The sequence below is a fragment of the Salmo salar genome, chromosome ssa15, assembly GCF_905237065.1.
Source record: "Salmo salar chromosome ssa15, Ssal_v3.1, whole genome shotgun sequence".
NCBI classification, from domain to species: domain Eukaryota; kingdom Metazoa; phylum Chordata; class Actinopteri; order Salmoniformes; family Salmonidae; genus Salmo; species Salmo salar.
The window spans coordinates 40,123,048-40,147,453 of record NC_059456.1 but is presented as its reverse complement, the minus strand read 5'-3'; the positions used below and the strand labels follow the sequence as shown (position 1 = coordinate 40,147,453).

The following is a 24,406-nucleotide window of genomic DNA, read 5'->3' as shown; positions in this document are numbered from 1 at the left end:
TCTGAACACTTGCGTTAAGTCATGGCAGATGCTGGTGGGCATTTTGTTCATTTTATAACCCTTGACCTTCAGAATATACCACCACGAAAACGCAGTTCCATCTGATTAAAGATGTATACAGCTCTGAGGGGTGGTTACTGTACTTAATATTTGGGGGCAGAATAAATGGTCTGGTCAAAGACTGCGCTCTCAACGTCGCCTAACGCTGTCTCAAATAGAGAACGAGAATGTCATTATACAATACTTAGTCTTATTTGAGAAGAATCCAGGTTCAGATAATGCGTGCTGACGCCGCAAGGTCTGGGAACCTCAAAGCGCATGCATCTCAAATTGTATTTTTGCGTCTGAAATGGTATGTGCGGGCACAACCTGTAGACATTTGTTGGTCTCGTGTCAGTGTGCTACGTACATACCAGGCAGCGCACTAGCTCTGGTCCAGGGCGTTACGCTAACCACTGTTGCTTGTGCAGCTATGTATTACGTGCTAGCTACCTAGCAAGCTTGGACACTGTAGCTAGCTAGCAGACAGCTAGTACACACTAGCTTCTAAATCTAAATGTAATTTCACCACCCGTGCTGTTGGTGGAGATAACGCATCATCCTATCTGGCACCATTCGAGAATTTGGTCTCATCTCGTATGTATTACAGAGTCTGTGGCGTGAGAAGGTATCTGCTGGAGCCAGACCCTATACTCTTATTTTGCTTGGCTTTGAAAGGTTAGAGTCCTAGCTTAGAGCTTGAATCTACAGAAACTGTAACTCAACCACTTAAATAGGATTAGATCCGGCCAGATTATGGGTGATCTGCTTTTTGTAAATTATATTATACTGGACACTTTTATTCTATACACTTCAAGCAGAGAAAATGTTTCATTTGCCGCAGTGTTTTTGGTAATGTTCCCCCCTTACATACGTCCTACAACACTATTAAACTGGACTCTGCTGAGTAAGCCATGTAATTATCACCTCTCATGCCAACCCAATGCTGTGTATTCTGCTCTCTATTCATTACGATTTATTAAAGCCGCATTGCTATGACACTGCAATTGTTCATGTAGTCATTTTCTTTTCATCAGCCACAGACTGATTATTTGGGTTTGTCTGTGGTCATATTTTTCCCACCAGTGCTGGAAACCGAGAGCCCACAGTCTGTTTTCCATAAACCGTTATGAGGAGACCTGCCAGTCTCCCTCTCCATCTCCTCACCCCCCCTTCATCTCCTCACAACCAAGAGGGGAACCATCTCATCCCGGCCACTTCAGATGAGCTGCAGGGGCTTCATGTTGTAAAAACTCAGCAGTCAGGGTTTTTCACAGAGGCCTGTGGGACAGCAGGTGTGGCATGGTGGTTTTGGGGTGTGGGTGTGGTGAGGCCCAGGGTGCTTAGGGGAAGGGAAGGGGGTACTATGCCGTCCCTGTCCTTACCTTCCTGAGTGGCACTCAGCAGTGAGGGGTCGACCGCCGGAATGCTTCGGGGAACAGGCACTGGTTTAATGGGCTCTCCTGTAAACAACACAGGGGAACAGGGCAATATTTAATGTGTTTGTTTTGCAGGTCCTGGAGTCTGCAGTGTGCCGCCCCTGATTCAATTAGCACCAGAGAACCTCAGGGGTCACTGGGTGGAGATGGGTCACTGAGGCTCTGATAGAATGCTTTCCCCTGGGCATCTAGGGAAAAGCACCCTATCTGAGCCTCAGAGTGGACCCTGCCCTCACCCCTGGCTTTGCTTTGATCTTTAAAAGGTGGAGAGAGAGAGGGCAGACAGACAGACCTCTGGTACCACAGCCTGCCAAGCCTGAGTCAATAAGGAATACATATTGACTGTCCATATTACATCAACAACTACTTTAATGAGCCTGTGACATATTAATAATAACCACTAGAGAATGAATAAACAAACATCTAGTTGGTCATTATCTGGTGGGGCTGTTACAAATGACAGTGTTGGCTGCTTTGTGTGAGGTAACTGTTTTCTGGGTGATATGTGACAACACCCAAGTCAGCCACAAAGAAAGCAGTCATTAGGGTTCATATACACAATACTGTCCCTCCGCTCACAAAGAGCTGCAAAGGAAAAATTATTAGGCCCTTTTTCTATGCTTGTCGACTATGCCAAAATATACAAAAACAGGTATAATGGCAAAGTTTATCCCACGGGCTTGAGCTAAGCTGTACTCAAGTTATGCCAGTGGATACAATTTGTCTTAACTTCAACTTAAGAACACCAGTCTATTATACATCAGGTTTGTGAAAACTTTCCCAATGGTCAGGTGAAGAATTAGTCAAATTAGCTGTTGGTTGCTGAATAGGATTGTAATGACATAGCAAGACTGCAGAGAGGAATTGATCAAGAGTCCATAGGGGCCCTATAGATTCTGATGGCATTGTATCATTTCCTGAGGCTCTGCTGAGTGACAGGGTGGTGTGTAGAGGTCCCATTCTCTACCTGCAGGTGTGTTAGCTGGACAGTGGGCTCCAGGAGGGATGTGGATGTTGTTGTAGTTGGTGGGGGGGTAGGGGGGACCCCCCATGGACCCCGGACCCTGAGGGTAGGGGGGACCCCCCATGGACCCTGGCCCCAGGTCTGGATCCCCAAAGCCGGGCTGGGAATGGGGTGGAGACTGTGGCTGAGCAGGCTGGGAGGACTGGTACGACGGTCCCCCTCCACCCTCAGCACCATACTCCTCATCTTGGAAGACAGGAAGACAAAAATAAGACGGAGGATTTTAAGAAGTGTAGTTTGTAGTACCTCAGACTTATGTCAGGGAACTCATATTGTAGATTTACGCTAACATTTTTTCAACATGACAATACACCGACCCCATACCACGTCAGACATCTGATGAGGCAGAACTTATGCAAGACTGAGTGTTAGCTACATGAGGTATAGATCTATAAATCTTTGCAATAAAATCTATTTTCTGCAGATGAACATGCTGGTAGACTACCCACTGAGTTACATCATTACCTTGCTGTGGCAACAATATCAGAGGCTGACTCAATATGGCTAGGAACTATAACAATTTAAGTTAGGTCATCAGAGTCCCTGCCCATCTTCTGAAAACATCTGAAGCCCAACCTCTTCAAAGAGTTTTTTAAATAATCCAAGAGCAAAAAAATATAAAAAAATGCAAGAATTGTGAACTAAACACTTGCACTTTACTTTTTTCCCCCCCTTACTAGCTCCAACTTCGCTGATCACAACTTTATTAAGGAAACATTTACTTACTATGGACTGTGATATGTGGATGTTCCACCTATATTAAGATGAATGCACTAAGTGTAAATCGCTCTGGATAAGAGTATCTGGTAAATGACACAAATGCAAATGTCTAAGTACGTGTTACAATTCTGTAAAGCTCAAAACACTTTTAAATCAAAGCCCAACAGACTGCTACACTTTATCTTAGTAATTCCCTTCCAAACATCACCCACATTATCTTTCAATCATGTGGAATTTACTTCTAATGCATCAACTCGCAATATGCCTTAATCTAAAATCGGTTTAGTTTAGTTCATTGAGGAGTCAGACCGTGGGTATGCTTTAAGTTTAAACTATGTGCAGCACCAGGTCCCAGACCAGCCATCCTCTCCTCATGCAACATGAGGAATGAGTCACCAAGGAGCCACTCTTTTCCTTCATGCAACCACTGATGCAAAGGAATGTTACAGGAAACCCTACAGCTATGGAAGTGGATCTGAGCTTCCAACACACTGTGACAGCTTCTTGGCACGGATTGGCGGAGATGAATTAAATGGCCACTTTGGGGCAATGTGCCGAGTGCCGACATACTGCTCAAACGGAACGATGTACATTCAGTACATATGAACAGTAAGTTGTGGAAAAACATATCAAGCATTAGCCTAAGTTTTGTTATGCAAAGATGAAGCCTATGTACTTGATTAGTGATGTATAGCAGACTAAACATATTTTACTTTAAAAGTTTATTCAGACAAAAACAAAATTTGAATAAATGTTGTGTGTACTGAACTTAAATCAGCTTGAATTGGAAAAAGTGATCTACTCTGTCTTTGAGCTACGATATGCACCATGTTTATATAGCACAGTGAGCCAATTCCCAGAAGAAAAAGCTTAAATCAAGTACTGAAGAAAAATAAAAAAGAAGGAAATTCCATTTAAAATGGGTAAGGCACCTATTCTTTAAACTCATTAAAAGTAATATGTTCAAAACATATTTTGGAGTGACCACATTTAATTTAAAGAAAATATTATATTACATCCATACACTATATATACACAAAAGTATGTGGACACCCCTTCAAATTTGTGGAGTCGGCTATTACAGCCACACCCATTGCTGAAAGGTGTATAAAATCGAGCACACAGCATTGGCAGCAGAATGGCCTTACTGAAGAGCTCAGTGACTTTCAACGTGGCACCGTCATAGGATGCCACCTTTCCAACAAGTCAGTGTCATATTTCTGCCCTGCTAGAACTGCCCCGTTCAACTGTAAGTGTTGTTATTGTGAAGTGGAAACATATAGGAGCAAGAACGGCTCATATGCAAAGTGGTAGACCACCCAAGCTCACAGAACTACCGTGTTCCAAACTGCCTCTGGAAGCAACGTCAGTACAATAACTGTTCGTTTGGAGTTTTATGAAATCGGTAACCATGGCCGAGCAGCCACACACAAGCCTAAGATAACCATGCGCAATGCCAAGGGTCGGCTGGAGTGGTGCAAAGCTCTCCGCCATTGGACGCAGTGGAGCAGTGGAAACACTTTCTCTGGAGGGATGAATCACGCTTCACCATCTGGCAGTCCAACAGACGAATCTGGGTTTGGCAGATGCCAGGAGAACGCTACCTGCCCCAATGCATAGTCCCAACTGTAAAGTTTGGTGGAGGAGGAATAATGGTACTGGGCTGTTTTTATGGTTTGGGCTAGACCCCTTAGTTCTTGTAATCTTAACGCTACAGCTATCAACAACATTGTAGACGATTCTGTGCTTTGTGGCAACAGTTTGGGGAAGTCCCTTTTCTGTTTCAGCATGACAATGCCCCCATGCACAAAGCAAGGTCCATACAGAAATGGTTTGTCGAGATCAGTGTAGAAGAACTTGACTGGCCTGCAGAGAGCCCTGACCTCTACCCCATCAAAACACCTTTGGGATGAATTAGAACACCGACTGCGAGCCAGGCCTAATCGCCCTACATCCGTGCCCGATCTCACTAATGCTCATGGCTGAATGGAAGCAAGTCCCTGCAGAAATGCTCCAAAATCTAGTGGAATGCCTTCCCCGAAGAGTGGAGGGCATTATTATAGCAGCAAAGGGGGGTCCAACTCCATATTAATGCCCATGATTTTGGAATGAGATGTTCGACTAGCAGGTGTCCACATACTTATGGTCATGTAGTGTATTTTCAGAGATTAAAAATCAAACATTCTATGTGCTATATTTGACACCACTTTGGACATACTGTAGGAAGTGTGAGATGAATGAAAAACAGACTATAACACATTTTCATATACAGTTGCGGCAAAACATATCGGCAAGATGGCACTTTTCTTAAATACTACTGTTTCTTCTAAAATAAGTTGAAATTGAAAAACCTTTGTTCCCCACACCATGTTATTGGATTTTCAACACTGCAGAACCAATTTTATTTTAAAAAAGGTAGAAAAATTGACATGGAAAAAATGATTGGCACCCTGGAGCTAGTACTTGGTTGCACAGCTTTCGGCCAAGATAACTGCCAACAAATGTTTATTGTAGCCATCAATGAGCTTGCTGCACCCTCCTACTGGCAATTTGTCCCACTTTTTAGCAACAGACTGCTCTAATTCGTCAATGTTTGAGAGGTGCCCTCCACCAACTGCTATTTTCAGCTCTCGAGATAGGTTTTGGATGTGATGTGATGTGATTTGGGTCAGTACTCCTCGCTGGACACTCAAGAAGAGTCTTCTTGAACCATTCCAGGGTTCTTTTTATGTGTGTTTGGGGTTGTTGTCCTTCTGGAAGATCCACTACCTTCTACACAGACAGTTTTTGGACACTGGATAGAACATTGCACTCCGAAAGACCTTGATAATCTGCTGATTTCGTGATGTCCTGCACATAGACAGGGGTGGTCTTAGTGATTTGGATGCCCCATGCAGGGGATTTACAACAGGTGTAGAGCCTAACTGGCATACAGTTGAAGTCGGAAGTTTACATACACCTTAGCCAAATACATTTAAACTTAGTTTTTCACAATTCCTGACATTTAATCCTAGTAAAAATTACAGTTAAGATCACCACTTTATTTCAAGAATGTGAAATGTCAGAATAATCGTAGAGAGAATGATTTATTTCAGCTTTTATTTATTTCATCACATTCCCAGTGGGTCAGAAATGTACATACACTCAATTAGTATTTGGTAGCATTGCCTTTAAATTGTTTAACTTGGGTCAAACGTTTCAGGTAGCCTTCCAACAAGCTTCCCACAATAAGTTAGGTGAATTCTGGCCCATTCCTCCTGACAGGACTGGTGTAACTAAGTCAGGTTTGTAGGCCTCCTTGCTCGCACACGCCTTTTCAGTTCTGCCCAAAAATTATCTATAGGATTGAGGTCAGGGCTTTGTGATGGCCACTCCAATACCTTGACTTTGTTGTCCTTAAGCCATTTTACCACAACGTTTGAAGTGTGCTTCGGGTCACTGTCCATTTGGAAGACCCATTTGCGACCAAGCTTTAACTTCCTGACTGATGTCTTGAGATGTTGCTTCAATATATCCACCATTTTTTTCTTCATGATGCCATATATTTTGTGAAGTGCACCAGTCCCTCCTGCAGCAAAGCACACCCACAACATGATGCTGCCCCCCCGGTGCTTCACGGTTGGGATGGTGTTCTTCGGCTTGCAAGCCTCCCCCTTTTTCCTCCAAACATAATGATGGTCATTATGGCCAAACAGTTCTATTTTTGTTTCATCAGACCAGAGGACATTTCTCCAAAAAGTACGATCTTTGTCCCCATGTGCAGTTGCAAACTGTAGTCTGGCTTTTTTTAATGGTGATTTTGGAGGGGTGGCTTCTTCCTTGCTGAGCGGCCTTTCAGTTTATGTCGATATAGGACTCATTTTACTGTGGATACATTTGTACCGGTTTCCTCCAGCATCTTCACAAGGTCCTTTGCTGTTGTTTTGGGATTGATTTGCACATTTCACACCAAAGTACGTTCATCTCTAGGAGACAGAACGCGTCTCCTTCCTGAGCGGTATGACGGCTGTTTGGTCCCATGGTGTTTATACTGGCGTACTATTGTTTGTAGAGATGAACGTGGTACCTTCGGGCGTTTGGAAATTTCTCCCAAGGATGAACTAGACTTGTGGAGGTCTACAATTTTTTTTTCTGAGGTCTTGGCTGATTTCTTTGGATTTCCCATGATGTCAAGGAAAGAGGCACCGAGTTTGACAGTAGGCCTTGAAATACATCCACAGGTACACCTCCAATTGACTCAAATGATGTCAATTAGCCTATCAGAAGCTTCTAAAGCCATGACATAATTTTCTGGAATTTTTCAAGATGTTTAAAGGCACAGTCAACTTAGTGTATGTAAACTTCTGACCCACTGGAAATGTGATACAGTGAATTATAAGTGAAATAATCTGTCTGTAAACAATTGTTGGAAAAATTACTTGTGTCATGCACAAAGTAGATGTCCTAACCGACTTGCCAAAACTATAGTTTGTTAACAAGAAATTTGTGGAGTGGTTGAAAAACAAGTTTTAATGAGTCCAACATAAGTGTATGTAAACTTCCGACTTCAACTGTACATACGCAGTGCGCAAGTTTCAAGTTTGGGGAAGATCATTTTCACCATAAAAATGCACCTTTATAATAAAAGCATTACATTCATAATCGCATGTGGTCACTTTTGAGAATGGTGTTTTCAGCAAATGGAACATTCGCGCTAATAGCCTACTGCCGTGTGCGCATTGCTGCACTTACAATGTGAAGAAATAGCCTAATAGATTATCATCATTTTCAGCCAAACATTATCATCTGTTCTGTCAGGCTCATTGCTCAAAACAGGGTTTTTTAAGCTAGTGGTTGTATTCATTTGGGATCTATCGCGTCCCACAACTGTCCAAGACTATGATTGGAATATTTATTTCTCACACAGAATAGGTCAACTTTTGTACTATGGGGGATTGACATAGGCTAGTGCTTTTGCTGTTGGTTAGGCCAACTCATCTTGAAGGCCGACGAAAAGTAAATGTGGACAGTTATTCCAATATCTTCAATATGCGCCTCGGAAAAGGATGCGCGCAGTTGTGTCCCAGATGTGTCGGTCTTCACTTGTTGCCTGTGAGAAAGACCCAATCACGTGATGGAGAGCTATGTGAGTGAGGTGCTTTGGCACGCAGCTGGGAGAAGAGAATTATAATTATTATATTCAGCCCAAGGGCACAACAGCCACTCGCTGCAAAGAGAATGGATTTTTTTAGGGTGCATTACGGCCACACAAAGGGGATGCAGCCCGTAAATTTAAGGCATTATCAAGTGCTTGTCAATTTGTGAATGAGAGACTGATGAAGTGTGTTCAGCTTGCACAAAAAACAAAGCTGAGTGCATGCCTTTCACGCAACCTTTTAAAAATTGTCATTAGAGTCGCATTCTTCATACTATAAAATAATGCCATGAAATTCTAAGCAAATATTGCTGGCTAAATGAACTAGTGTAGCTCACAGCCATACTGCATAGCCAGATCAGGGCCTAACATAAGGACAACTCCGAGTACAATATTCTGTTCTTCTGAAATCAAAATAAATCTAATTCTATTTGTCACATGCGCCGAAATACTTACTTAAAAGCCCTTAACCAACAACGCAGTTAAGAAAATATTTAATAAATAAAAAAATAAAACTATAAAATAACGAGGCTGTGTGCGGGTCAATGTGTGGGGCTACAGGTTAGTCGAGGTAATTTGTAAATGTAAGTAGTGACTATGACTATGCATAGATAATAAACAGCGAGTAGCACCAGTGTAAAAACAAAGGTGGAAATAGTCCGGGAGGCCATCTGATTAATTGTCCAGCAGTCTTATGGCTTGGAGGTAGAAGCTGTTAAGAAGCCTTTTGGACCTAGACTTGGCGCTCCGGTACCGCTTGCTGTGCGGTAGCAGAGAACAGTCTACGACATGGGTGTTTGACAATTTTTTGGGCCTTCCTTTGACACTGCCTAGTACATTTCTATTTTATTTAACCTTTATTTAACTAGACAAGTCAGTTAAAAACAAATTCTTATTTACAATGACGGCCTAGGAACAGTGGGTTAACTGCCTTGTTCAGGGGCAGAACAACAGATTTTTACCTTGACAGCTCGGGGATTCGATCTAGCAACCTTTCGGTTACTGGCCCAACGCTCTAACCACTAGGCTACCTGCCAACCCAAGTATATAGGTCCTGGATGGCAGGAAGCTTGGCCCCAGTGATGTACTGGGCCGTACGCAGTACCCTCTGTAGCATCTTACGGTCAATAGACTACATTTTCTTCATATGATATTTCTTAAGAGACCCGTCTAAAATAAATAAATAAATAAATAAATGGATTTATTGTGATGTGTAGGCTATATTAAAATTGACTTATACTTTTTAAAATGTAAAAGTTCCAAAGGTCTGCATCAGTGGCTTGTAGGCTGTGTGTGGAAGACAGGAGATGCTAAATGTGTTTATGTTAATTAACAGTCAATTACCGTGAGACAGGCAGTTATTTGCTTGACAATCACCAGCTGACAGAACTTCATGACCACCATAGCCCTAGCGGAGTCCAAACGTTTTTTTCCACCAATTTCTACTTATTTTAAATAGGGAATTATTGAAGAAAAGTGCAAGGGTGCCAATTTATTTGTCCGCCCACAACTGTATGCATCTGTGTCAGTCTTAAAACCAGTTTCTCTGCCAATATGTGTTTTTCTAGCCTATTGTCCCATTTTCCCCCAGACTAAGTTAAATAATATGGGTGGGTTAACTCAAATGTACTGACATAAGTCAAGATGGTTTGTCTGCATTTGAAATGATACGAAAGGCAAGTCTATAGGGAGAACCAGAGTATTGAGGGATAATATGAAGGAGTGCGCAAGGGCCCAGATGATGAGGGGAGGGCTGGTCCCAGAACAGCTCTCTGAGATAGCTCTCCCTATGGAGCTGTGAAACAGGAAGTGGATCGTTTCCCTGCAGACACTCCCCCCTGACTCCCCCTGCTCTGCTCCAGTCTGTCACAGGCCAGCCAGCCAGCCCTGCACAGCCGGTCCCTGCCTGGCCTGCACAGCCTCACACACTAAGCAGCTTTGTATCCTGCTTACTTACAGAGCAGGAACTTGATTGCCCTGAGATAAAACTATAAAATGTCTCCCACCCCCCCTCTCTCTCTTTGGATCAGAAGAAACTCCCACGATTAGAGCCACGTGAGAGACAGACAGTAAAGGCAGAGAGACCGGACCAGTGGTTGAGCGTTTTCGCCCATGGGCCACTTAATCTCGATTTGTGCCAATAACAGATGGGAGTGATGGGCATTTTAAATGGGTGTGGATAGGCTCGGAATGTCGTTTCACATTTGAGTCGCCTGCTGCCTTGTGCATAGGACAGACAGTCCCAAAGTTTGAAAAGACATGCACTGCTGACACTATCTAAATTCAGTTCTGAAATCACAGACCATTGATCCACTGCACTGAAACTCTCCTAATATCCAAAGGACACTCATAAATTATACATTTAGGAACCCAATTATAAAGATTCAAACAAAGTAGTCTCGAAACATATGTGCTGATTCTTATCAGAGCTGAGCTGATGACAGTCCTCTGCTTGGCCAAAAGTCACTCTCAAAAATGGCATTGGGGACTCCAGAGGTACTGAGTGTTCTGAAAGAGCCATCCAATGATGGACTAGAAAAGAAACTTCAATACATTATTGATACCTTTGCCAATGACAGCGTGAGAATGTTGAATGTTGAGAATTTGCAGCTTTTGAAGTTAAATTGGAGAGAAACTCTCCCGAAATGTCACCCCTTTCCATACTTTCCCCTTGTCACCTTTGTTATTTGAGATGGGACCTTATTTCTTATGAAATGTTAATGAATCCGTCTGTACTAGTTTCCATCGTTTGGTGGCATGGCTACAAAACAAACGTGCCTTCTCTGACTAGACTGGTGGGCAACATGGCATGAAGCTTGCACTTGTTTGTTCTACCCAGATGGAAGCATGGCGCACTCGCTCTTCCATCGGAACATGTCAGTACCAGGGTTCAGCACCATGGTTGTAGCTCTGGGAAAATATGCTAATCAACAAAGTTGCTTCCTTTTGGCTTTCCATCATTTCAACAAGAGTGTTTTCCTCCATCCCTTTCCCATTGCTAATCATCTCCTCCTCGGAAGTGTAAAGTTAAGGAAATATGTATCTGAGACAATGCAGTTACTGTGGCCTCTAAACAAAGCAAGATTTATTCCCACGTTTCATTAGGATACCTAGTCAGTTGTACAAGTGAAGGCCTTCAACTGAAATGTGTCTTCTGCATTTAACCACTTTAAAACAGGTCAAATAAAAGGTATTAACATAAGAAAATAATATTACTGGTTGTAAGAGTACAAGCAATAAAATTCAGAAAAAAAATGCTTCTCAAAACAACCTAATTGAATACAAAAACTCAGAAAATCTATCCCATATCGTAAAACCAATCAACCAACTCAAGACTCAAAAGGAAAGTCGAAAATACAAAATGACCACCTAAATTACAGTCACTGTTTATCTTTGAAACACATACTATTTTCTTTTCCATTTTCACCCCGCAGCATGTCTGCTTGTTTTCATATTTTCATTTGGTGAGGTGTTTCCTGAGGTGTTCGGCTGACATGTGGAAGATGCAGTGATAAGATTCTGAAGCGTGTGGACTGAGTTAGACGCAATACGAGAGAGAGGAGAGAGTAAAATATCAGCTTTCTCTTGGCAATGTTACACCTTAGTGGGAATAACCCTGCATGATGTCACCACTTACAGAGGGAGGCCCAGATTCACAACAGGCGGGAGGGGAGGGCCGTTGGTCTTCCCTAACAAAAGGGATGAACTACAACAGAAAGTAGGCTATGACTGACAACATGGCTAATAGGCTACACTGACAGTCATACTCTAATAGGGGACAGGGTAGCGACACGTTGACTTAAGAGGCCCCGTCCTCAGTTTCTGCCTGCGTGCGGGTCAGCTCGCAGTGGAGTGGAGGGCTACAGAGATGACTTAAATCTCTGACGTGCTGCTCAGGTCAAACACACTGTAGCACATCCGGGCAGATGTTCAGAGAGGAGCACAGTGATCTAACAGCTCTGCAGCGCCATGGTCGGCATCTAATGGGTGGTTAGGAAGGTACCCCTGTCCCCCTACTCAACCTGGCCAAACGCTCTGTTCTTGGTCCGAGATGTAGTTGCTCTGAAAGTATCAGTCTCTGAAGGGTGTTAAAAACGTACACCGACAGACAGGCATGGGCTCTTGCACACAAACCAACATGAAACTGAAGTATGTAACACAGTCATACACACACATTGTAAGACTGTTCTTAACCAGTGGGTTTCAGCTGTAACCTTCAATACAATGTTTTGTAGCATTATATAATTGTTACACCGCAGAGGTAAAACCACCCTGCCTGATCCTCTCAGGATAAGGTGTCAGAAAGCATCATAAAATAAATATCAGCTCTCTCACACAGACGCAACACCGCAAGGGCCACTGCAAGCCTCGGGTGCTACACTTGATACAGTGCCTTGCAAAAGTATTCATCCCCATGGGCATTTTTCCTATTTTGTTGCATTATAACCTGTAATTTAAATTGATTTTTATTTGGATTTTCATTTTTGTATTCAACCCCTTTGCTATGAAGCCCCTAAATAAGATCTGGTGCAACCAATTACCTTCATAAGTCACATAATTAGTTAAATAAAGTCCACCTGTGTGCAATCTAAGTATCACATGATCTCAGTAATACACACACACACACACACACACACACACACACACACACACACACCTGTTCTGAAAGGCCCCAGAGTCTGTAACACCACTAAGCAAGGGGCACCACCAAGCAAGCGGCACCATGAAGACCAAGGAGCTCTCCAAGCATGTCAAGGACAAAGTTGTGGAGAAGTACAGATCAGGGTTAGGTTATAAAAAAATATCTGAAACTTTGAACATCCCACAGAGCACCATTAAATCCATTATTAAAAATGGAAAGAATAGGGCATCACAACAAACCTGCCAAGAGAGAGCCGCCTACCAAAACTCACAGACCAGGCAAGGAGGGCATTAATCAGAGAGGCAACAAAGAGACCAAAGATAACCCTGAAGGAGCTGCAAAGCTCCACGGCGGAGATTGGAGTATCTGTCTATAGGACCACTTTAAGACGTACACTCCACAGAGCTGGGCTTTACGGGAGAGTGCCCAGAAAAAAGACATTGCTTAAAGAAAAAAAAAAGCAAACACTTTTGGTGTTCCCCAAAAGGCATGTGGGAGACTCCCCAAACATATGGAAGAAGGTACTCTGGTCAGATCAAGCTTTTTGGCCATCAAGGAAAACGCAATGTCTGGCGCAAACCCAACACCTCTCATCACTCCGAGAACACATCCCCACAGCATGATGCTGACACCACCATGCTTTGCTGTGGGGATGTTTTTCCATCAGCAGGGACTGGGAAACTGGTCAGAATTTAAGGAATGACGGATATTGCTAAACACAGGGAAATTCTTGAGGGAAAACTGTTTCAGTCTTCAAGAGATTTGAGACTCGGACAGAGGTTCACCTTTCAGCAGGACAATGACCCTAAGCACACTGCTAAAGCAACACTCGAGTGGTTTAAGGGTAAAGATTTAAATGTCTTGGAATGGCCTAGTCAAAGCCCAGAACTCAATCCAATTCAGAATCTGTGATATGACTTAAAGATTGCCGTACACCAACGGAACCCATCCAACTTGAAGGAGCTGGAGCAGTTTTGCTTTGAAGAATGGGAAAAAAATCCCAGTGGCTAGATGTGCCAAGCTTATAGAGACATACCCCAAGAGACTTGCCGCTATAATTGCTGCAAAAGCTGGCTCTACAAAGTATTGACTTTGGGGGGGTGAATAGTTATGCACGCTCAAGTTTTCAGTTTTATTCGTCTTATTTCTTGTTTGTTTCACAATAAAAAATATTTTGCATCTTCAATGTAGTAGGCATGTTGTGTAAACCAAATGATACAACCCCCCCCCCAAAAAAAATATTTTAATTCCAGGTTGTAAGGCAACAAAATAGGAAAAATGCCAAGGGGGGTGAATACTTTCACAAGCCACTGTAAGGCACACAATGGCGGCTAACCTTTACTAACTGAAGTACCACGTCACCCTGACGGAGGAAAGCGGGTCTAAAGGCTCCTGAAGGAAAGGCCAGGAGAAGAGGTATTTTCTTAACGGGAGACACTGTTTGTTTGGGTGGCAGTGCTGATATAATATCAGTCCTTACCATATGTTTCCTCCTCATAGCCATCAGGGCCAGCCTGTGGGGTTTCACCGCTCTTCAGACAGTTGTGGATGTAAGTGGCCTTCCATCTCGCATACTTCCTGTGCTGGATATTCTGAAAAAGGGAAAGGAACAAGGGAGGCAGGGAGGAGGAGAGGGGGTAAATAAATACAGAAATATTCAAGATAAGAGATGTTGAATTAAAAGCAATTAGTTAAACAATGGAGACTGGATGAAAGGCTTAAGGTAGGACTATATTTATTTTCCTTTGGCTTACGGTAAAGGGATGGAAGGGGAGGGGGTGAAGCAATAACTGTGGTCTAACACCCAGGTCACCAAATTCATTAGAAGTTCTATGCACCTAATTTAAAAGTTCTCCCCCTGTTAATCTTATCTGTAGATTAATTAAATGGAAATTCATTGAGGAGCTTCCTTTGGAGAAAACAAAACTTCAATGTCCTAAACTACACATTCACTTCAGCCACAAGGGTTATTCCAAACCAGTACATCCAGGTGGTTTCTTTCTAAATGACTTAGCAAAATTAATACAATGAAGACATTTCTTTCTGAAGCAACTAACACACACAATCATAATTCTAATCTAAATTATCCCTGGAGATAACAACATGCTAGCCCTGAGGGGAAGTTTAGGACTGATGGTAGCTATGATTAGAGCTCACACTTAATAGTCTCACATACTCCCTCAAACACCATTTTCTAAAAGTTTGGGTCCTCCACTCTCTGGTGATGAAATGTCTTTTTTTTTCTGTAAGAAATCCAATCTCCCACAATGCATTGTGACGTGCTTTGTATAAAGAAAAGTATATACAGCAATCAGCGAGCGGGGAACTGTGAGGCTCGATTGTCTGGGTTAGTGGTACAGAGAAAAAAACTGAGTTTTAAAGCAGCCTCTCCAATGAGCTATCTGCAGCAGGAAAATGCATGGCCCTTAGGGAGAGACAAGCCACTCAATGAAACATTGTCTGTTGTCTGCCACAGGCCACTTCCCTCAGTAGAAAAGCCATCTGTAGCCATAGAGAGAGAAGCTTTAATAAGCCCACAGCTGCTGAGATGGGGTCTATGAGTGTTTCTCAAAATGCATACTACCGTGCTCCGAGCACGCAAATTGGAGCGCGGGAGGGTTGGAGTCCAAATCAAAGTATTCGAAACAGAGCACGGAGGACACTTCACAAATGCATACTCCGTTTGTAAATATTTTGAAGCATGCACCGATGCAAGCTTCAATAGAAACTAAGCAAACAAATATGACTCAACCACGTAAAAAATGAAGCTACATTTCTTGAAATCAATGGCAGCCTTTATTTGAGCTGAAGCGAGAGAAAATTCACACATACTAAGGAATTAAATGTTGCCTATTCACATTTCATGTTGCCTGACCACAATATTTCATCTTGATATCTTAATAAATACATGCTGTGTTAATTTTGGTATGTCTACCTGCCAACATACCGTAGATAGCAAGTCCAAAATAAGGCAATCGGGCTAACTGGCTAGCTACTAGTACTGTTAGCTAGCCATGAAGAATTGTTAGCTAGCTATCCACGAAGAATTGATATCTTGTATAATATACATTTTCAGTCACTTTTGCCTGTTAAACTATCTGGTTTGCTACATTATTAGGATTCACATATAGCTAGCTGATAGTTATGAAGTAAAACGGTTGTTTTGTGTGTGTGTGTGTGTGTGTGTGTGTGTGTGTGTGTGTGTGTGTGTGTGTGTGTGTGTCTTGTTTCGTTTCCATTGCCATTGTTGTCCTGGCTGGAAGACAGTTGGGGGAATGGGTAAGTCCATAGTAAGTCAATTTAGCTAACTGGCTAGCCATGAAGAATTGGTAGCTACACACAAAAAAATGTACATCTACCTTGCATAACATTAGTTTTAGGTAATTTTTGACTGTTGAACTAGCTGGATAGCTAGATTATTAAAATTCACAAATCTAGCTGATATTTATGAAGTAAAGCGTTTGCTTTGTGTATATCTTGTTTCGTCCATTGTGCTGGCTGGAAGAAGTTCCAGTGAATGAGGGGGTGAAGCTTGAGGTAATACAGACACAGTTGGGGGAGTGTGAGTGCTTCTCAAATGTATTGTTGTGTGCATTCTCCACACTCTCGTCCTCAGAAGGACGTAGTCAAGAGAACGTGGTCGGAGAATGCACTCGGAGCATGAGAGTGTGGAGCACTCTAGTATGCATTCTGAGAAACACCCTGTCTAGTAGCCTACAGTTCTAGACTGGAGGCTCTATATGTTACAAGCTGTTTCCAGGAACACACTGTTTTCCAGTCAGATCAGTCAGTAATCTCAAGACTGGAATGAGTAGATCAAATAGAAATTCCTCATATTTTCTATGTCTTTGAGAGCAGCCGTAGACTGATGGAAGGATGGAATTGTGGCTAGTCAGTTCGTATTACTTCACACATTAATTAATATGCTGAAATAAAAAGGTATATGTAGTTACAGTAATTTATAGGCCTTATACAGTAGGATAAGGGTATTCAATATAGTATGCGCTGCAGGTAGCCTAGTGATTAGGAGTGTTGGGCCAGTAACTGAAAGCTCACGGGTTTGAATCCCAGAGCCGACTAGGTGAAAAATATGTAAAAAAAATGTAATTTTTAATATATATATATATATTTTTTTTTAACTTACCTCCTCTGATAACTCGCCGAAAACTGACAGGACATCTAACAAAAGGCTAGATGTATAGAAGGACTTAATCATATTCCTACAAAGAGAGACAAAAAAAAAGAAGTTAATTAAGGCATACTGAAGTCATTAGACCCAAGTGTTTTAAACCTGCCAACTGTGACAAATGTCTTCTACAAGAACGGATTAGGCTGCGTCACAGAACATGGATAATTCTATAATTATCAAATACACTATATATATACAGAAAAGTATGTGGACACCCCTTCAACTGAGTGGATTCAGTTTTTTCAGTCATACCGGTTGCTGACAGGTGTATAAAATCAAGCATAGAGTCATACAATCTCCATGGACAATACAAATAAACAATAACAATAATGATAATAATAATAATAAGAAGAAGAATAATAATAAGACAAACGTTGGCAGTAGAATGGCCTTACTGAAGACTTACAACGTGGCACCGTCATAGGATGCCACCTTTTCTTAAAATTTCTCCCCTGCTAGAGCTGCCCCAGTCAACTGTAAGTGCTGTTATTGTAAAGTGGAAACGTCTAGGAGCAACAACGGTTCAGCTGAGAAGTTGTAGGCCACACAAGCTCACAGAATGGGACCACCGAGTGCTGAAGCACGTAAAAAATCATCCGTCCTCAGCTGCAACACTCACTAATGAGTTCCAAACTGCCTCTGGAAGCAAAGTTGGCACAAGAACTGTTCGTTGGGAGCTTCATCAAATGGGTTTCCATGGCCGAGCAGCCACACACAAGCCTAAGATCACCATGTGCAATGCCAAGCATCGGGTGGAGTGGTGTAAAGCTCGCCACTGGTGGAAACGCATTCTTTGGAGTGATGAATCACTTCACCATCAGGCAGTCTGACGGATGAATCTGGGTTTGGTGGATGCCAGGAGGACGCTACACCTGCCTGAATGCACAGTACCAACTGTAAAGTTTGGTGGAGGAGGAATAATGGTCTGGGGCTGTTTTTCATGGTTCGCCCCTTAGTTCCAGTGAAGGGAAATCTTAATGCTACAGCATACAATGACATTCTAGACGATTTTGTGCTTCCAACTTTGTGGCAACAGTTTGGGGAAGGCCCTTGGCTGTTTCAGCATGACAATGCCCCTGTGCACAAAGCAAGGTCCATACATAAATGGTTTTTCGAGATCGGTGTAGAAGAACTTGACTGGCCTGCACAGAGCCCTGACCTCAACCCCATCGAACACCTTTGGGATAAATTGAAACGTGGACTGCGAGCCAGGTGACTTTTGGCCATGTAGTGTATGTGGATTTGTCTCTTATGAATTTGAATGATAATTGGATCCAAGGAATCAAACAGGTCTGTAAATATCAAACTATGACACGAGTCATGACACAAAGAGAGGAATGTGGGTCTGGAGTCAGAGTTCAGAGGCGACACCACTTATGGGAATTCAGTGTAGATCACAGGACAGGAAGGAGGGAGGAAAAATGTCATAAAATCCCACAGCTGGTTCCAGGAAGCATAAACACAAGGCAGTAAAAAAAACACAGAAACATAGGGGCTTGCTTTCTGGGGGCTTCCAGCGCAGAGGTGTGCCATGTCAATGTAAGACTTGTCGTGGAGCAGAGCAGTGCAGAGTGGAAAGTAGACCAATGTATTGAAAAGCTGAAGGAAGTTTCCTATTCAGGATTAGTTCCCATAAACATTCAACTCTGCACCTCCACACATGACATAACGTAACATTTATAGCTTGTTTATGTAGATCCAGTTTCTTGTAAATCAAAGCTCTTTTTGTGCCGGAGTGGAATATTAATATAGCCCACTTCTCGTTATCCCGACTTGAAGACAAGCGTGTTTTATTTGTATTTTCAAATGTGGTTGTACGCATTTGCCTACATACCATTGCTGGCACCAGTTTTACCAGACAAACAGAAATGACGTCATCAAAACATACTATAGGTATACTATATAACTCTCAAGATTGGCCTCAAGTGCATTCCTTGTTCAAATATCAATTATTAAACACTGGGTATATTTAATGTTTTCAATTTCCTAAGAAAAATAATTTTGTGAGACAGAAACCATACAGCATCCTTTCTTCAACACACAGTGCAGAGCAGCCACTCCCTCTCCGTCTGCAGCCAGCATTAATCAAAGGCTGACCACACTTCATCCATTCCTATTTAATGGTCTGCAAAATACTAGTACTGCAGAGCACCGTGGAAACCATCCTGATGTCTGGGTTGATCACAGTAAATCCTTCCACACCGCTTCACCTTAACCTGAGGTTAACTAAGATGGTGTTCACTGGGAGGCAATTCATGGCGGACCGCTACTTCAGCAGACCTTACTGAAGGTTGAGCAATATTTTTGTGGGTTTGTAGCACGTCTCACTGTCGTGTTGTGGAAACAAGACGGTAAGACGAAAAGGAAAACAAAATGCATCTTGAATAACAATACATGGCTGGAGGTAAGACGACTAGCCTACGTTGAAAAAAAGAGATCCAGGCCTATTACTGAAAGATTTGGAAGTCCATCTCCGCCCACTTCTCACTTGATTAACGTCATTGGCATTTGGATTCTCATGACGCAGGGGGTGGGTTGCGGGGAAGGGGAGGCAAATGTGAAAACAGAAAGGGATGAAACAGCATGGAGGTTAATTTACAGCACATTCTAGCCTGCATTCTCAACACAACAGTGTGTGCTTTCATGGCTTTTATCTGGCTGGCTCTGCAGAGGTCAGCATATTGGACAGAAATTGGGCCTGCCTCAGGCTATTTACATGCATTATGTCAAAGGCTCTGGACAGAGCCTCAAGACCTCAGTGAATGACTTCCACGCTTCCAGCTATGAGATATTTTATCTGACCCTACTTTTATGCACAATCTTTTTTTAAATTGAAGGATAAAATCTTTCACTGGAACTGATGGATTTAAAGCCTCCTGATCAATTTAGAAGTTGAAACCACATTAGATTTGTCAACACTTTGGCACTGACTCGATTTAAGCTTTTGAAAATACAAAGACCATAACCGGCCAACAACATAATAGCTGGATAAAAGTCCAATGCTTATATGATTACCCCTTTATACTCAATGGAGTCCCCAAAATATCAAAGTTTTACTTGTTGGGATAAGAATATGAATCATCAGAACTGTTGATTTGACTTCTACTCATCAGTTGGGTAGCGAGTTCAATGGGGCTTTAATGAAACATTGCTCATTGCTTAGAAACAATTTAGCGGATTAGTGAAAACCTGTCATCTTAAAATATAGGCAGAAAACATTTTTCATCCAAATTGCTACATTGCACAAGATGAATGGGCACACAGACATATGCAAAATGGATGAAGTCTTTAATTACTAGCTGCAAAACTCAAATGTTATTTCTCTCCCATGTTCAGGACTGTGTCTGGCGCTGTATCTGGGGCCTGGAATCAGCACACAGGAGACAGCATCCTGTCCCTGCCTACAGTACTGGAGACCCTGGCTGGCCTGGCCTGACCAGGCAACCACCGTTCCTGGAAAACTCTGCTCTACTGTCCAGCCTGCTGCTGACGTCAGGGCCAACGACACACTCATTATGGCAGCCAGACCTGTAACGCTACACCTGCATGGCCAATAGGAATCATCTCACCCCTGTGGCAATCTATTCACACAGACAGGGCTTTGTTGCTAATTTTAGACTCTGGAAAGGACCCTTCATGTGCAAAAGCAACAGTGTGATTATTTTGTGTCGTGGTTCAGTGAAAGGAAATGGTATTCATGAGGGCTTACGTATTGGAATCAGAAAATTGGAAACAGTCCACTGCCATGCTGAGATTCAAGAGGCAGGGAGCTGTCTGCAGCTACAGTACAGTAAGACTTCTCCCCATGCTAAGCAGGTAGTAAGACAGTGAGTGAAGAAGTAGCCTTACTTGTGGAATCGTCCAGATCGATCCTCGTTGTCAGCGTAGAGGAACATTTTTAAGGCATAGTTTTCGATGTGGGCATTGCCGACAACTTCCTGGGAGATTGAGTCATTGTCAGTCAGCTCCTTCTTCATCTGAAAAACACACAACAGCATCAAATCACACAAAAGTAAATTATGTTCTGCAGGTAGGCACATTCAACCTGAAAAACCACAGGTTGGAAGTGGCAAACATTTTACAAAAGGCAATCAATCAATACAGAGTAGTTTCAAAATGCACATTCACTTTGACTTTTCAGCTTATCAATCTTTCATCTGATACAAAATGTTCCTCCTAGGTTCCTGAACAGCACAGACATGGTCTATACATAGAGGGAGCCTGTGTACTGTAGTGTGCATGAAACGTGTGAGGCGAGGCTTTCCATGGCGTGAATAATACATTCCTGGGATGCAGCAGAGCGCAGACACTGATTCCACTCCAATAGAGTCTAGTATGGTGGAGTGGAGGGTCTCTGGAGATGCACCCACAGATCATTACATGGACAATAACCAAGGGTGTATTTTACCGCTTTCATTTCAACAGTGCGGGACAATAAATCATGTGCTGAGCACCACTCACCAAAAGGATATTTAACCAGAAACATCAAAGCCAGTTGCAAAGAACTGGCAGTTTACTTTATCACACTGCTCTTACATGACAATCATCCATGACAATACCAGTGACACAGACACTGGAAAACTCACACAATTTTTATATTTCTAACTGTGACTTGTTTGTTTTGTCAAAACTTCATTGTCTGTGTATGGTCAACCCCTGCATGCAGCTGACACTTTCAATTATTGCTGTACCCATATTGTGCCTTAATGGATTGTGGCCAGTTGCCAAAAATGCAGCCGCAAAGCCCACTCACTGTCACAGAGCCAGCCTCTCTCTGAGATGTTACAGTCTGCTAGAGAGGTTTCCTTGTAAAATCAGTAAAGCAAATAATACTGATTACATTTCAACAGGTGCACTCTGCTCTCCTGAATGGACTTACTGTTCATGTTTTAATGAAATCTCAACCTATGCTTAAAAAAAAAAAGCTGAAAAAAAAGCAGGTAACACGCAGCACAGTACATTACTTGTGTTAGCGAAGGACTTTAAAAACATAACTTAGAAGGAAGTGTGCCGACTTTCTAGAAAGTCGAGCCAGCCGTTTCTAATTGAATCAAAGGATTCAGCTTGGATCACAAAACACCACTAAAACTACTCTGGGGTTCTCTAGAAGTCCCTGTTGTACTAGAACAGCTTAGCAAAACACAATAGTCATTTTCAATACGTCAGGACAATATTACCATGAAAGGCTGCATCTTCTTTGATGGTTTTGCTGTCATTGCAAAACAGAATGAGTGAGAAATGTGTTTCGTACCCTTGGGGTAAAGCAACCCTAACAGACGAGAACTAGGTCTACTGACACTCATCAGGTCTGTATAGGCATTGTAGGCCAACAAAAACAAACAGCTAGTGCATTGAAGCGACTGACAATGCAATGTTAAAGACCGCCAAAGCGGCGATCAGGAAAACAAAAACTGCTGTTTCCATGAAACAGAGGCCCATCAGTGTATAGCCTAAATACAGACAGTCTCTTCCACCACACCTTCGCTCCCTAATCCACTGCTCTCCGAACGCTAATTTAACGATGGAGAGAACGAGCCAAGTGTGCTGGTCAATATGCTGAGGGCATGCTTTAGTTCATCTTCAATACCAGAACAAAAAAAGACAGATTGGCACCTTAATTATCCATCCTCTGCACAAAATAATAATAATTGGTTGTTTGTTTCCCTAAAAATGTGTAGCTTTAGTGGATATTAAACTGTTAAGAGGTAAAATGATAAAGAACCACATGGTGCGATGTAAGATTTCTGTTTCTTCAAATCAAACTTTATTTGCCACATGCGCTGAATACAACAAGTGTAGACTTTACCGTGAAATGCTTACTTACAAGCCCTTAACCAACAGTGCAGTTCAAGAAGAAGAAAATATTTACCAAGTAGGCTAAAATAAAAAGTAACAATAAAAAGTAACACAATAAGAATAACGAGGCTATATACAGGGGGCACCGGTACCAAGTCAGTGTGCAGGGGTACAGGCTAGTTGAGGTAATCTGTAAATGTAGGTGGGGGTGAAGTGACTATGCATAGGTAACAAACAAACAGCGAGTAGCAGAAGTGTACAAGAGGGGAGGGGGGGTGTAAATGTAAATTGGCCGGTGGCGATTTTTATGAATTGTTCAGCAGTCTAATGGCTTGGGGGTAGAAGCTGTTGAGGAGCCTTTTGGTCCTAGACTTGCTCTGCTACCGCTTGCCGTGCGGTAGCAGAGAAAAGTCTATAACTTGGGTGACTGGAGTCTGACAATTTTATGGGCTTTTCTCTGACACTGCCTATTCTAGAGGTCCTGGATGGCAGGAAGCTTGGCTCCAGTGATGTACTGGGCCGTATGCACTACCCTCTGAAGCGTCTTACGGTCAGATGCCGAGCAGTTGCCATACCAGGCAGTGATGCAACCGGTCAGGATGCTCTCGATGGTTCAGCTGTAGAAAGTTTAGGATCTGGGGACCCACGCCAAATCTTTTCAGTCTGAGGGGGAAAAGGTTTTGTCGTGCCCTCTTCATGACTGTCTTGGTATATTTGGCCCATGATAGTTTGTTGGTGATGTGGACACCAAGGAACTTGAAACTCTCGACCCGCTCCACTACAGCCCTGTCAATGTTAATGGGGGCCTGTTCGGCCCGCCTTTTCCTGTAGCCCACAATCAGCTCCTTTGTCTTGCTCACATTGAGGGAGAAGTTGTTGTCCTGGCACCGCACTGCCAGTTCTCTGGCCTCCTCCCTATAGGCCGTCTCATCGTTGTCGATGATCAGGCCTACCACTGTTGTGTCGTCAGCAAACTTAATGATGGTGTTGGAGTCGTGTTTGGCCACGCAGTCGAGGGTGAACAGGGAATACAGGAGGGGACTAAGTACACACCCCTGAGGGGCCACAGTGTTAAGGATCAGCGTGGCAGACGTGTTGTTGCCTACGCTTACCACCTGGGGGCGGCCCATCAGGAAGTCCAGGATCCAGTTGCAGAGGGAGGTGTTTAGTCCCAGAGTCCTTAGCTTAGTGATGAGCTTCGTGAGCACTATGGTGTTGAATGCTGAGCTGTAGTCGATGAACAGCATTCTCACATAGGTGTTCCTTTTGTCCAGATGAGACAGGGCGGTGTGGAGTGTGATTAAGAATGCTTCATTTGTGGATCTGTTGGGGCAGTATGTGAATTAGAGTGGGTCTAGGGTGTGCAGGAGGATGCTGTTGATGTGAGCCATGACCAGCCTTTCAAAGCACTTCATGGCTACCG

General features: G+C 42.9%; 1 protein-coding gene across 1 annotated transcript in view; it reads right to left on the bottom strand.

Annotated features, from left to right (window-relative positions):
* Positions 1-24,406, bottom strand: part of LOC106571414 (vacuolar protein sorting-associated protein VTA1 homolog) — a 49,658-nt gene that overhangs the window by 7,352 nt on the left and 17,900 nt on the right. The window contains exons 3-7 of the mRNA XM_014144477.2: positions 21,037-21,164; positions 17,143-17,218; positions 14,479-14,590; positions 2,446-2,688; positions 1,425-1,502 (exon numbers count right to left, since the gene is read on the bottom strand). Coding sequence (XP_013999952.1) covers positions 1,425-1,502; positions 2,446-2,688; positions 14,479-14,590; positions 17,143-17,218; positions 21,037-21,164 — 637 coding nt within the window. The remainder of the gene's footprint in view (positions 1-1,424; positions 1,503-2,445; positions 2,689-14,478; positions 14,591-17,142; positions 17,219-21,036; positions 21,165-24,406) is intronic.